The sequence below is a fragment of the Triturus cristatus genome, chromosome 4_2, assembly GCF_964204655.1.
Source record: "Triturus cristatus chromosome 4_2, aTriCri1.1, whole genome shotgun sequence".
NCBI lineage: Eukaryota > Metazoa > Chordata > Amphibia > Caudata > Salamandridae > Triturus > Triturus cristatus.
In genome coordinates, this window is record NC_140586.1 from 374,581,291 (window position 1) to 374,597,647 (window position 16,357).

Below are 16,357 nucleotides of genomic sequence, written 5' to 3' on the forward strand. Positions count from 1 at the left end.
AAAAGGAACAAATGATGGACAGATTGTTGAACCTGGGTATATGGTTTATCACTTTACATGAGATTAATAAGTAAACTAAATATGCCGATTGTGTATACATCAATATTACTATGTTTAGGGAAGCACTGGTCAGCAGTGTTAAAGTGCTCAGAGTTCCAAGGCCAACAAAATGAATCAGCAAAAAGAGGAGGTAAGCAGGCAAAATGTTTGGGGAAAGACCACCCTAAGAATGACAGGCCTCACATTCCTCACGAAGGAGCAGTGGAAAGTCATAGCGGCTCATTTGTGGTGTAGATTTATTAAGCAATTGTTTAGCTATGGACATGCATATTTACTATTGTCAAGCAAGATAATTTCACCCAAAAAATCCCCTAGTCATACCTTGGAACACATACCTGGCATTATTGACAAACAAAGATACAAGCAATTTGAAAACTGCTTCTGTTGCTTGAATTTAGTTCCCTCCCATACCAGTATTCTTTTTGAGAAAAAAACATATCAACTCTAAACAAATGTATTTATTTTCCATCTACAATCCTGTTAAATCTAGCTAGATGGCTGTTACATGCAGCTAAGTTCCATCAAAGTTTTCCGGGCTCAAAAATAACGATAATATATGTTCACAAGAAAGTGTACATTTCAGATTCAGTTTTGACATGCTAATATATGTATCTAGCATGTGATTAACCTATTAAAGCACAAGATTATTCAAGCTTCTTCTTTATCTTCACACAAGCGACATATCTTCAATCTTGCCTTATATTGTATGTTCTGTTTCTGTATGTTCATGATAAGCAGTTTGTTTTATTTTTCTAAATGCCCCTAACGTTGAATTGTTGTGCAGCAAATTGGTGAAAAATCATCCTGTAATTTAACTTTGTTTTATTGATTTTAGATATTCCAAAGGGTATCCCCCAAACTCTCCTTACATCGGAAGTTCCCCCACATTTTGCCATCTGCTTCAAGAAAAAGTGCCATTTTGTTGCCTGAGGCTTGACAAGGTAAAACTGCTTTCAAACAATATATTTTCTTAACTGAAAGGTGCATGAAATAGGTAGTCATCAGAAACCAGTATAACGTTTATGGTGTTAGGTCTTGGGGAACGGTCCTAATGAAAGATTTTAATGGCAGCCAAAAATGCTGATCTATAAAATTGGATGGATGCCAAAGACTTAGATTTGTCAATAAAATTTGGGGGCATATCAGCAACAACCGGCGATAATTATCGCTATGCGCACTTAGCGCTAGTATAATTATCGCCGGCTAGCGTGGATTTTTATCGCTGATATAGTGTGCTATTAGCAACGCTTATCTCAAAAGCGATAAAAATCCTAGCGCTAACTGCCTAACGTGAGATTATCGTTGGAGACCCAGCAATAATCTCATGAAATGTAGCGTTAGCTTGTTGATAGGGCCTCACAAATTTAGCCATGATATCAACCTTCCATAGGATATCATGGCTAAATCAGTCCTGAAGCAGGCGTAAGGAATGTAGTGATAACAGGGGTTATCGCTACTTTTCTTGCCGCTATGCTTCATAGCGTGGGGTTTGATGATAGGAGAAATGTCGCTTAGCGAAATTTCTCCTGTCATGTTAGGTCTGGAACGCCCACTTTGCATCTCATTAGAGATGCAAAGCTGGGCGTTAAGATTTCGTGCGCTAAAGCAAGGTTTCACGCGTCAGCGTGACCTTGCTAATTAGGCGATAAAATTATCGCCGCTTTTCGGTCGGAAACGGCCACAAAAACGGCGATAATTTTCTATCGCCGCCTTGTAGATATGCCCCTTGGTTTTTAATAGGGGAGACAATGTGGTCTCAGGGCTAGACAGCTGACCTTGGAGCTAGGAAACCAAGGTTTGAGCCTCGGGGTTTACTCCACATCCTGAGATTCTGGTAATCTCCCCGTGCATACCAAAAAAAAAAAAATATATGAATGCTTCTATCTGCAGCGTAACTGGTGCTCATGTAAAGCACTCCAATACCTTCGGGTTGCGTTCGTGCTCTATAAATCCCCCCAGGCTTAACCATTCAGGATTTTACTACCCAGTCTCTATGGCTGTGTTTGATATATATTGATATTTCCAGCAATGTGGCCTACAAAACGCAGTAGTTCAGACTAAGGCCATACTTGCAATGAGCACCATGGTAATCCCATGTCCTATGTCTACTAAATTGACCTTTCACTGTACACAGTTCATTAGCGTTTTCTCTGTGCTCCAGGTGAAACCGAAAGTACACAATACATACAAACAAAGCTATCCTAACAAATATTGATGCCACTCCTGTTGGGACACGCAGTCCCAGATTTTGTAAAAAAATAAAAAGAAAATATCCGGCACTCGTACGTGTAAATATTGATTGAAACTTTAAAAAACCTTTTATGGCTTTTGGTGAAGTGCTTTTCCATTATTAACAAACTAAAAACTACCAAACACATTGAGATGCCTCGACAAACAATAAAAACTTAAGGTTACATGTGTACTGCTCAGAAAATAAACTTTATTTTGAGCTGCAAATTCTTCCAACTACTCCTTCCAAGGCAACTGCAACAACCTTGCTGCTATTTGTGCTCGATTTATGTTTTACATTAGGCTCCACACTGTCCCAGAATGTTTTTAGAAATTAGTTATAAAAAGAATGGATTTGATGGTGGATTTAATCTTTCTCTGAAATTACTCGCCAACATACAAAATAACAAAAAGAATATTTTTATGTGATAGTCCCCTACGATAATGCACAAAAATGGGGTCAGGGAAGCCGATTCCATGCACTGCTGCTTAGGAGGACCGATCCTGGCTGAGCCCAGTTGATATACATTTACTGCATTCTTTATGAAAGCGGTAGTAAATGAAGTTTTTTTTCCAGATGTCTGCATTTGAACACGTAAAATATTAAAATTTTCACGTAAATAAAACTCAATCTATATGTTATCTGTTCAAACTTCTATTGTGTCAGTTTGTTATTTACATGGAAAAGCAAGCAGTTTAGGCGGTCTATTCAGCACTTATTTTCCCCATGCATAGAAATCAAACTATAAAAACAAACACTGGTATTAGGGAAAGGCCATCAGCCCGGGAAAAGATGCGCCCGTACACACTATGCCCCTGGGGACAGCATCCGCGATGCACGTGTCTGAACATCGTAAACATTAACACAGCGTATTTGATCCCCTTTAATTTTGAACCTTGTATCTGATCCCACCACAGACACCGCACTTTAGCCATCATAGAGAGGCAAGTGTGACCTGAAGAAGGGCGGCTGTTCAGATTTTTTCTATATACTAGTGGAAGGACACCATATTTTTGGTGTATCCTAGCGTGCCCCCGATAAGTGAATTTTTTTAGATGTAATAGTTGTGCCACAAATCAGTGCATTATGGCAATTGTAGTATCTGTGCGATACATTAGCACATTGTGGGAAATATAGTATTTCCTTAACATCGAAAACACTGAACACACATGTTGATAAGAAACTGAATGAAAATCGCGTTTGTGCAGGTAAGAGTGATGGGAAACAGTGTCTACAAGTCCCAAATTTGATAAGGTAGTGTCTTGCATGCAGGGATTGTCCATGCAAACTCATTATAAAACATATGAAAGCCATCAAAAACCCAAAGTACAGAGTGCTGCTGTATATATCGGAAGGTAGGTAATAACTTATGTCAAAGAAATCTTTTTGAGCCGTGGCTTTTTAGTCTACTCCGTAGTGCATGCTATGCAGCATGCTGGCAATATGAAGAATTCAAAGAGCGCCTTCCAAGGGTCCCAGCAAAGGTTATTGCGCTGCTGGTGGGTGCATATTTTACAAGAACACAAAGAGGGTGAGGGACTATCACTCTTGTTCCCCCTGATTAATCAATTAAACAACAAAAGAGTGACAAGGGGATAGGGAGCAAGGAAGGCACGGGCAAAAACCAAAAATATTTGTTAAAAGAACCCTCACTCACCAACCTAGTTGTTGACATGCTTCATCATCGGGTTCCCACCAGAGAGGCCGAATGCCTCTCTGGTGTGCTGCGACGCCTGTGTTACAGCGGAGCTGGTTTCTGGTTGTGAAGGGAAGTGAGATTAAAAGGTAAATGATTTTAACCAATGACAAGTTTATTCTTGGCAAATCAAAGACCAATAAAAACGTGAGTTGGGCAAGATCTGGTTAGTAATGTTAACCAGGGCTTGACCAATTTTTAGGTCGACATGTTTCTGCTTTTAGCGCCCAGTCGGCTAAGCTTTCATCAGGACCACGAGGGTCTCCACGGCGGTATGCACACGCTAAGGCGCACCCTAACCTGTGGAGATCAAATGGTAAAACTCACGGTTTTACCGAGGAGCCTCCTATTTATCCGGGGCTAAGAATGTTTATGTTGTAGTTGTTACTAACTTCATGGGTCCGGGAGGGGGGTAGTGAGCTATAGTATTTCCATGCTCGCACACTCCCGCGATCAACCTCGATCTGTCCTCCTCGGCCCGGATCTTGAAGACTACCCCCCTCCCGGACCCATGAAGTTAGTAACAACTACAACATAAACATTCTTAGCCCCGGATAAATAGGAGGCTCCTCGGTAAAACCGTGAGTTTTACCATTTGATCTCCACAGGTTAGGGTGCGCCTTAGCGTGTGCATACCGCCGTGGAGACCCTCGTGGTCCTGATGAAAGCTTAGCCGACTGGGCGCTAAAAGCAGAAACATGTCGACCTAAAAATTGGTCAAGCCCTGGTTAACATTACTAACCAGATCTTGCCCAACTCACGTTTTTATTGGTCTTTGATTTGCCAAGAATAAACTTGTCATTGGTTAAAATCATTTACCTTTTAATCTCACTTCCCTTCACAACCAGAAACCAGCTCCGCTGTAACACAGGCGTCGCAGCACACCAGAGAGGCATTCGGCCTCTCTGGTGGGAACCCGATGATGAAGCATGTCACCAACTAGGTTGGTGAGTAAGGGTTCTTTTAACAAATATTTTTGGTTTTTGCCCGTGCCTTCCTTGCTCCCTATCCCCTTGTCACTCTTTTGTTGTTTAATTGGGTGCATATTTTAGCCAGGCTGCAATACTTAATATGGTACTAGAGAAACGTGTGAGCATTATTGCAGCATGCAGACTTCCCTACTAGCATCAAAATAAAATGTATCCATTAGGAAAGTTTACACTGCTAGCACATGAATGATAGATTGTCCTGGAAATCTTTTCCGCAAGTTATAACTCAAGATAACGCTAGTTGTCATGTAGCTGAAAGATTTCTTGATTAGAGGGAAGTAAAGCAACTTTAAAGAAACCTAATAAAACTCCATGTTGGGGTCGACCAGAAAGCAGTGCTCAGCAGTGTCAAACTCATATATGACATCTGTCTACTAGCGGCTACCCGAGTAGAAAACAACCCGATATTCCCATGCCCCACCTTTCAGCACAGCACACTGCAATAAAAACAAGTAGTCCCCAAACAAACATATCAACATATACATGTAAAGAAACTGTAGTTTACCGGTACTCCCGGGCAAAAAACGGAAGTGATGTCTCTGGATCGCCAACCAATGAGAAACCAGCAGAGAAGAGTGACCAATGACAAGCACCAGGAGGGATTAGACTCCGTCTAGTGATTTCAGCAGGTCTTCCAGACAGCGCATGTGCGTTGCCTAGGCTCGACCTAAAAAGCAGACAGGCAGTAGTTGTAACTTTGCTCATAACCCAAAACCTAAACAATTGCATTGGAAATGTATCTTTTGAACATTTGTAAACCTAAGGCAAATGGTGTTTAGGGTGTGTAAATCGTGCTGCTGAAGAAATTCTCAAAATTACACTGATCATGCGAGTCCTACATAGATGACGCGAAAGTATTAAAGACGGCCTCTGCATGGAATAATAACTTTCATTTTTTGGTCCTTGTTTCCTCAGCCCAAGCTGAAGATGCAAGGACATTATGGACTGGCGGGCAGGCAGCAATCTGCCAATATTGCCCAGGGCAAATGCGAAGGGAATTTACTGCAGGAATACTGCATTCGATTCCTTTGGCTTCCTCATTTTTATACCCATTACTACCCAAGCATCACCAGCAATTAAATCAGCATTTGAATTTAATGGGATTCTCTGCCAGACAATGGTTTGATGCTGCTTTAAAGAGTCTTTTCTGAATTGCCACATGTTAGCGATACCTTAGATTTACAAAGAAATTCTGTTCTATACATTTCGGAGTAAGTACACTGGCAGAATCTGCCCCTCCCAACAGTCCTAGCAAGTAGTTTTCTAGCCAGGACTGCTTTCATGGAGGGCTCTTTTTAAGGTGAGCCATAAGTTTAATTACCTTTAAATGACTATAAACATATTTTTGAGATGGGTTTTCCATCAAAACACTGCAGATCAGCCCTAGCAAAACTTATTTTGCACAAAATCCACTAAACACACCACAGAGCAATATTTAAATAAAGATGTCTTTCCTTAACTATGGATATTATTATGTGGTTATCAGGACCATGAAGGTAGTCAACTGTACAATTATATTCAGAATAGGGAGCCAGAAGTGTTAAAAAAAACAAGGACCAAAATGAAACCAATACGTGTTGAATTTGCATTTTGTTGCATATGTGTTTTTTGAGAAAAGTTTAGTTTTGAAAAATTAAATGCCAACTCAAGATGAGCAAAATTCCCTAGTGGTCATGACTTTTTAGTTAACGACAACGGTGAATAGCTTCTGCTGCTATCTACGTAATGTTAGTAGAGACAGTAATACGCTGCTACCTAATTTTGCATAAATGTCTATTCATGGTATCAATCAGTCAGCAAAGCTGAATTGCTCAAGTTCTTTCCTCATACAAATTGTATTTAATTGATAGCTCACAAAGTATTGTTAAAGTTCACTAAGGCATAAACTGTTCCAAATAGGCAAAATATAATTTAAAAGAGAGAAATCAGTGACAGGAGTGTCAAGATTAGTTAAGTGGGAGAGATCAACAACCCAGAGAAATGTAAAATAAATGGGGATATATTCCATGAATCGTCAATATAGAAATGCTTCCATTCCCTCTGTAGCAAAAAAGTACATTGTCTTTCTCAAGCATTAACAAAATATACAAAATCCATGGAAACTGTGTTTCAGCTTTATATCAAGAATTTCTGAATTGCCTTCATCAGTGTGAATGGATAGATGTGATTCTTGGTGCAGCTTATCAGTTAAATATTATGCTGTTTACAGAGACAAACATCTGCACAGTCGGTGACGTGTACAAACAATGACGAGTGCAATGTGACTAGGTAACACATCAATGGAGACTAGTAATCAATTACCTTTGGATGAGTGAAACATGCAGGGGTAGTTGCACCGTTAGTATCAATAACTTAACTGTTCATGTCATTCCCTTTACTATCCTGCATCTCTCTGTCCTTGAGTACATTATTCTGAGCTACTTTATTACTTGCTGTGAGTTGTAAATAAACCAGTTATTGTATGTGGAAACAATAACTCAAATGAGCTTTTGTTATCTAAGCAATTGTTGTTTTCAATTTGGTTTAATGTTCATATTTTGCCGAAAATAGTATCACTAATTATTAAAATAAGATAATATAAAATATTAATAAGCAGTCTGTTTTTAAAAGGGGTGCCAGCATAATTACTTTGAAGATGCCAAAGCCTATGGATTTAAAAACAAGCTGATTATCGTGGCTGCTGAAACTGCAGGAAATGGCTTGTATAATTTCATTGTGCCGCTCAGGGCATACTACAGACCAAGGAAGGAGCTTAGCCCCATTGTATTACTCTTGGACAACCAGTGAGTATTTTGAAATTGATGAATTGCAATATTTGTATTTAAAATGACTCCTTTTTCATGGGTTGTTTGCATGTGTCAATCACATTAACGAACATTGATTGTCTCTGGCATTAAAAAATTAGCATGATATATATCTATATATATAAGTATATATATTACCTACTGGCGGTCGCCAGTAGGTAGTTATAGTTAGGACCACGTTTCCATAGGAAATCCGCAACATTCTATTTTGAATAACTTTTGCGCCGGTCGACGAATCCTCGCGAATTTTTCAAAATAGGTGGGGCGCTACGCTCCGCTCCTACCCTGAAAGTCTCGGGGGGATTCGTCAAGCGGGGGCTGAGATAAAAGGGGGGTCCCAAAACGCGTTTTTCCCATGCATTTTTCCATAGGACCTTTAGACACAGCTACAGCCTGAACGGCTGAACAGAATTACTTGAAATTTGGCAGAGAGGTAGTCCTCTGGTCAAGGAAGTGCCTTTTGTAGGTTTGGTGTAAATCTGTTCAGTAGATTCTGAGAAAATAGCCTTTAAATCAATATATATATCTGAGCCAGCTTACGGTGCGCTTACGGTGCGCTTACCGTACGCGTACGGTGACGTGCGCGAGCGCGATTCTGATTGGCTCTTAGATCTTAGTAAACATTCGAATCGGCCGAAACCAGGAAGCTGCGGCCGCCATTTTCTCTCTCGCACTCTGAGTGGGGCAGCATAAATGAAGCCCAAAAATGTGTAAAGGGGCAGTATATTGAGATAATAATCACCCAGCAGTGATATACGGGCCCCCAAATAACCCCCTAGGCCAAAAAAAATATATTTTTTTTTTTTAAAAATCGCCGATTACGCTTACCGTACGCGTACGGTAAAAATTTGGCAAAAAAAAAAAAATGATCCACACTCTCCCCACCCCATGTGCAAATGGTGCCCAAAGGGCATCATTTGTGCATGGCATATCAGTCAAACGAAAATAATAAACAAAACATTTCAAAACGATGCGCATAATATGTCCCCCATGTGCGCACGGTGCGCGAATCGCATCGTGCGTACATGGCCCATCCCGCATAATGTGGGCACGCGGTGCGTGCAGCGCACCGCGTGACCACTGTGCGTGCATGGCAGTAACTGCGTAAAGTGGGCGCGCGGTGCGCGAAGCGCACCGCGTGCTCACTGTGCGCGCACTGTGCGCGCACGGAACGAACTGCGTTAACTGGGCGCGCACGCCACGAATGGCGTAAATTAAGTTAGCATTTAAAAAACCGTACAAATTCACTGAAAAAACCATAGGTTTCACACACGTTATAGTTAGGAATTAGCATTTAAAAAACCTTGCAAATTCACTGAAAAAACCATTGGTTTCACACATGTTATAGTTAGCTGTACATTTTACTGATAAAAAACCAATGAAATTCCCCCGTTATAGTTACTGTAGGCAACTATAACTCACGCGACCGTAATCCTCTGCTGATGACATATGTGTCTTTATGAAAAAAAAATATTTGTAATATATGTATAGCTAAAATTTAATGGAAGAAGACATGGGCAAATAAGTGTCTATATACAGTATTAGCATCAGCAGAGGATTGCGGTCGCGTGAGTTATAGTTGCCTACAGTAACTATAACGGGGGAATTTCATTGGTTTTTTATCAGTAAAATGTACAGCTAACTATAACGTGTGAAACCTATGTTTTTTTCAGTGAATAGATATATATATATACACATAAATATACGACAGAACAATTCAAGCACTTATAAGAATAGATATGAAATGCTTTAGATATTAAAATAAATGTGATCCATTGTGTATGTTGGATACACATTTATTGATTGACTAATTAGTGGATATTTTAATAAATAAATATAAGTTTGAAGAAAAATTCAAACACATGGTTTGCCTCATAATTTCCCCGAGCACTATTTAGTAAAGTCCAATTTTCGGAATACATTTATTTTTTTCAGACTTTTTTCTTCGGCTTTTTTTGATTTACAAACTTAGAGGGAAAAAAGAGAGAGAGAGAGAGAGAGAGAGAAGAAGAGCCCCACTCACCCATTTGCGCCTCCTCACAAGCCCACTGCCTTTCAGAACAAATGTCTCCTTTAGGTGTACCAGCCATCTTTAAACTTTTTAAGATTCCCCTGATCTGAAGTGCATGTTTTTTTCTCAAGAGTGAACTAATATGTTCAGAATGTCAACAACCGCTGTGCAGAAATTATTGATATGTGAGCCCTAGAAAGTCAAAATTGATTGGTAATTCAGATTTCCATAATATTTTAACAAACCCATATCTGTCTGCATCATTACCAAAACTCTTACATTTTTAGTTTACCTGTGGTGCCCCCCAAACATCCATGCACTGTGAGCCACCCACCACATGGTGCATGGCACACGGTGCAGAGATGTTTGAAAACTGCTCTTTTGCATTGTGAATTGTGCTGCAGCCCTTTTCTAGGGCCACAGCCCTTTGAAGAGATAACTTTAACGGAATCACAGAAATAAAAATAATTCAAAACTGAGTGAACATAGTGCATTCAACACAACAAACATGTAGCAAAGATACATTAATAGTAAACCAGTATTGTGATGTGATGCACTGTGGGAGTGTAGTGAAAAGTAAACCAAATGTAGGTAATCATACAAGAGACATTGGAAGCGTACAAAACGGTTGTGTTATATAACCCCCAGGTGTGGACTTAAACAGGAGTTTCAGTCCTTGAACAAAATTAAGAGACTAACAATAGAAACTCCAGCACCTTATAAATCATAAGACTGGTTTATCATTAATGTATTTTTGTTGCATGTTTGTTGTGTTGAACACACTAGGTTCACTCAGTTTCCAATTGTTTTTCTTCATGTGAATCAGTGAAAGGTATTTCTTCAGAAGGGCTTCAAATAATGTGCCTTACAATCTTATTTTGTCTGAAGGATACGTTCAAAGTGTTTGTGAAATGTGACAAAGTACCATAATGCCTTAAATCAAAAAACGCTTAATTTAATTAAATTACTTGCTCTTACAGGAAAGAGGTGTTGATTAAATAATTATCATTTGGGCATTTTGTTGGAATTCAAGATACAAATGGCCTAACCCAGCTGATCAAAATGCCCAACCACTTCATATGTGCGTTTTCTAATTGTGGCATTTCTAAGAGTAATGTTAAATCCAACTTCACCAGTAGGAGGATTTATCATTACCATTCCAAACATATGAAACATGAAAAAGCTACTCCTCTCTGATCAGAATTTACAGCTTAAAGGTGTATTAAGGATTTCCCAGTGTTGACCTATGAGAGCGGTATACCTCACAGTTTTGAAAAACTAAAAAGATCTGTTTGTCACTAACAGGACATGCAAAACATACAAGTACATGTTATCCCTTTTAATTACATGGCACTATGCTCTTAGGGTTATTCAGGGCCTACCATAGGGAGTGACTTATGTGTAATAAAAGGGGAGTTTAATGCCTGGCAAGTAGTTTTAAATGTCAAGTAAATGTGGCACTAAAGTGCCAACAGAGGTACTGCAGTGGCAGGCCTGAGACCGGTTTGAAATGCGACTTCTGTGGGTGGCACAATCAGTGCTGCAGCCCATTAGTAGCATTTGCAGTACACACGGTATATGGGATACCACTTTAGAAGGGACTTACCAGTACAACAAATATTACAGCCGAGCATACCTGATATACCTGTGTACATGGCATACCACTTTACAAGGGACTTATCCATACAAGAAATATGCAATTCCGATATACACCGATGTCATCATGTTTAGGGTAGAAGTACATGCACTTCAGCGCATTCTTGAAGTGGTAAAGTCCTCAGAGTTCTAAGGCCTTCAAAAAGAATCAGCAAAAATGAGAGACAAAAGGCAAAAAGTTTATGTAAAGACCACCCTAAGGATGACAAGTCTAAAGCACTCTCTGAGCCTGAAGTACAGGATGCAGCAGGGTGATACACTGCAGGTCAATACCAGATGGAACACAGGGCTGACAGATGGGACATCTAAGGAGAAGAAACTCGAAGAGAAGGGCAAGCAAAACAAAGGAGCGGGAATACTAATGGCTAACAATGTGGGTGTAATGGGATCATCACAAAGAAGCACAATGCGATGCACCATGTAACTTATTACACCGCTACTCAAAGCCACCTGAAAGCATCCGCCCCAACATTTGACCTGGGAGAGGAATTATGATTAATTTTTCTGCTCTGCCAATCTTTCCTTCTCAGCCCCAGTTGCCACACACCGATCCTCCGCTTTCTCCACAGTTACCATATGCTGTATCACTTCTTTATTTGAATCTCTTTGCGCATATGTTCTTTCCACATAACCAGAGCAAGAGCCTTCTCGTTTGCACTTTCTTTTTGGGTAAAACAGCTTTAGGTCATAAAAATGTAATAGAGTGTGGCCACTAACAGTAAAATAGATACATGGACAACACTGGTGGTAGGCAGATGTAACAGGTGTTACCCCTGGGTTACCTTTTGACACCCCGGACTTCCCATTGTCTGAGGAATCATGAAGGCAGTAGTAATACCAACAATTAAACAGGACCTTAAGGGTAGAGTAAAAGAATATTGTTTTCAAATATACGTCTCCATTGGAGTTAATCTCAGAAAATCTAAGACGTATGTCTGCTGTCTATAGTTCTAATTTTCGCTTTTCTCCGGAGACCTCAAAAAGATGTTCCTTTAAATCGGCTAAGGATTGAAAAAGTGTTCAAAGGTTGCATGAGGTAATGTGCGATGACTTGGCACTGCAACAAATTGGAGTCGCTGAAGGGATACATTCGATCTCCTATGGCACTAATCCTGAGTAAAAGCATAACCGAAAAGTGAAGGCTCAATGAAAAGACAAATGTTTTCTGGGAGAGGACGTGTTGCTACTTAGGTAACATTATATCCAATTATCTATACATTGGCCTAGTATTGCAATAAATGTATTTAATCTAGTTTTAAGCTGTGCTCTTACACTTACAAACACAAACTTCTGAACGTGAATGTAAATTTTACACGCTTTGTGCAAATCCATTGATTCTGATTTATACTTTGTAACCCACATGCTTAGGCCAGATATGCATTTTCTGGATGCAATCTGTTGGTTTCCTATGGTGTACTACATGGTGGGCTCTATTGACAAGTAGGTAAAATCATCTTTCACTCACTAGATATTTAAGTGTGCTATAATTTGTAATGTGTAGTGCATTGTGCAACAAGCATGGTTGTCGTTTGGTGCCAGTATGCTTGTGGTATTACTACTGCATGCAAAGGAATGCTGTTGTTGGGGTACCTGAATAACCATGTATTCCATTTTGAATGTCCTTGCTGAGTTGCTTTGTTTGATGTGTTTTTTAATGTTTTGTTTTTTAAGTTACAGCACATTTGTATCAGACAAATTATTATCTTCTTCCAATTGCGAGTTTTTCAATATATATATGAAAAAGATTAATCAAATGATAATTATCAAAGAAAGAGAGTCAGAAATCAGTGAAAAAGAGACAAGTACAAACGTAAGATGTTTTAATGTAAAGCCTTCGAGCAAGATTGAAAAAAAACATTGCCCATGCTATAACATATTGCAAAAGTTTAGGAAGAAGTAAACAAGAGTAGTCTCGTGGTCCTCTTTAGAAATCACAGTTCACCAGTTGCAAATGGTTTCCACTGGATTCATTTGTGGCATATGGACTTATTGGTATTTGGCTATATCGGTGTGATTCCCATTTTTTTCCCCAATCTGTGCAATTGAGGACAGGTGCCATTATAGATAGGCAGGGTGTGCGTGTCGTGTGAGTTCCAAGCCTCGTGCACCTCAATAATATTTAGATATACAAATCGTTTTGATTTTAAGACAAGAACCACAGACGTAAGTAGTTGCGAATTTACGATAAAGTACATGCAAATATAGAATTGCTGTTATTATTTTTATTATTACAGTAGTCGGTGTTTTCATTTAGTTTATAAGGTTACTTGTTTGTTAAACAAACTGTTTGACATAAAAGAGACAGTGGAATTAAGACATCATCTGGCAAATCTTTCCTTGCAGGGAGGGATTCAAACTCTTATTCGAACTCATTTGATTTAATCTCCTCAAGCCTGATTGTTTGAGCCAATGGGGTACTCCATCACAAACGTTTGTTGCGTGGTATCCATCCGCAAACTAACTCAAAGCCCTAAATATAGGCCCAAGACTTTATGATTTTGATTTATTGTGTACGACTACTAGTTTGGTAAATACACTAGTTGTGAATCACTAGTGAAATTGCAAATTTGTTCTGAGGAAGCCTTTAGAAAGTAAGGGATTTTTAGAATTGACTTTCAGTTTAACAGCGTTAATTGGTTAGTAATTTGCTCCTTTATTTGCTGATAAGAAACGTTTTCGAATAAGCAAACTAGCAAGACTAATATCATAAAGACAACACAATGTTAATGATATTGCTAGTAAAAAAGCACAAAACCTGTAATTGCCTATATTAGGTAGTAGTTATCATTGGTCTATTATTACATTTGTAATCACGCAGGCCCGTATTTATCAAAGTTTTGCAAGGGTGACGCAAAACCTAAATTAGATTTCTCTAGCCATGTAAGGCCACCTTGCCTGGCCCTGGGGGGGCTTGAGAAATCTAGAGCAACACAAGGCTGTGCAAATTGCTGCCTTGCGTTAATCTGTGGCAGGGAGGCATGCCATGGGTGGAGCGTGGGTGTTCACATGCATCCACCCATGGATTCTGACACACTCCCAGATTCACCAACATTTTTTTTTTTTTTTTTTTTTTTTTATTGAAATTAGACAAATCAAATAATACAGATCTTGCGGCTGTGTGATACACAAATAACCAAACAGTAGCAGCATTGTGACATTTCCGGTCCTGAGACAAACAATACCACATCATGAATGCAACCGACAATAAGACCCCATCTACCAATCCACCATCAACTCCTGCCCGAACCTGATCCAGGGGGATCCCTGACCCGTGAGCCGTCCCCAGGGTACTAAAGACGTTCCCCTCCCCTGCCCCCATTTCTAACATGGGAAAACGCAACGCGGTGTGCAGTACCCGACCCCAGGAGCTTAATATCCCCGCGTCGACACCCCAGCAGGACCCCTACATCTTCGTAATAGTGGGTTGGTACAACCTACCCCACTCCAGTGGGAGCTATTCCGGGATTTGGAGATGGCGGGGTCGAGCCAGGCAAGCCTGCAATGTATGTTTTATAAGGGCCCCAGATGTCCCTAGGACGCGCTATCGTTGGGAGGAGACTGGAGTAGATCTCGCTATTCGTGCTGCAGAAAGCCAAGGCTGTAAGCCATGTCTTGGACGTGGGAGCTGTCTTCCTCCCCCAGTGCTTTGCTATCTCCCGCTTGGCCAGAAGAAGCCCTAGAGAGGCCAGTTTACGGACATTCTTTGGGAAATTGACCGTATAACCCAACAGTGCGACCTCAGGAGTGGGAATGAGTGTAAGCCCTAGCATCTCTTCTAGGATCTTGTGAACCTGTGCCCAGAATGTCTGCAGTCTCGGACACGTCCAGGCCATGTGTGCAAAATCGGCATGTGGTGCAGCGCATTTCCAGCAGGCGTGCGGTCGCGCGGGATCAATGGCGTGGAGTCTAACCGGGGTCATATACCAACGGCGTAGGAATTTATAATGTAGGAGTTTGTGACGGCTATTCAGTGACACTGTGTCGGTGACCTTGCAACATGCCGTCCATTGTTCGTCCGTGATAGGCCTACCAAGGTCTGTCCCCCACTCCTCCCGCGCACGATCATCCGCACAGGGGACCCGCGCCGCGCACGCCTTGTACAGCTTGGAAACAATATGTGCCCCCGTATCGGCGTCAATCAGGATGGTGAGAGGTTCAAGGGAGGCCGGCTCGAGGGGGAATCCCTGAATCTCCGCCCGGGCGGCGCAATAGAGCCGGCGAAGAACGAACCGGTCCATGAATGTAGCGTCACTTAATCGCGCGTCCTCTGACGCCGAGAAAATGTGCCCACCCGGGTACAAGTCCCCGATCCTGGTGAGGTCAAATTTCGTCAACGTTCGTCGCACTAGTGCTTCATCCGTGCCAGGTAACAGCCCAGGGTTGGGTATCGGGAGGGAAGACGAATACAGCAGAGGCTGAGCCAAATAGCGCGAGAGCCTGTTCCATGCCCAGCTGGTGGTAGACACAGTTCGAATGTCCTTTGGGTCCCTGGGGACACCTTTGGGCAACACCGTCGACAGGCGACCCGGGAGGACAAAGTCCGCCTCTGGGCGAAGGAATGGGATCCGAGCATCAGGGTGATACCAGGCATAGGCATGTGCACACTGAGCGACTAGATAGTATAAATATAAATCCGGCACTCCAAGGCCGCCACGATCTTGTGGGAGTGTGAGGGTCGCCCAGCGGATCCGTGGGTGTTTCCCGCCCCAGACCAGCCTAATCAGGAGGGACCGCAGTGTGGAGAAGAAGGCCCGGGTCAGAGGGATAGGGATGTTATTGAAAAGATACAAGAATTTGGGGAGCACTATCATTTTAAGAATAGCTATCCTGGCGGACATAGAGAGCGGGAGCCGCAACCACCCATCCACCTGAGTCTCCAGCCGCGCAATCGCGCGGCCATAGTTGAGGCGG

At 41.2% G+C, this 16,357-nt stretch overlaps 1 protein-coding gene across 1 annotated transcript in view; it reads left to right on the forward strand.

The window, feature by feature from the left end:
• LOC146833914 (potassium channel subfamily T member 2) overlaps positions 1–16,357 on the forward strand; it is a 1,568,236-nt gene that overhangs the window by 1,426,677 nt on the left and 125,202 nt on the right. Inside the window, exons 19-21 of the mRNA XM_085599924.1 lie at positions 896–1,001; positions 7,586–7,758; positions 12,815–12,886. Of these exons, the coding sequence (XP_085456050.1) occupies positions 896–1,001; positions 7,586–7,758; positions 12,815–12,886 (351 nt within the window). The remainder of the gene's footprint in view (positions 1–895; positions 1,002–7,585; positions 7,759–12,814; positions 12,887–16,357) is intronic.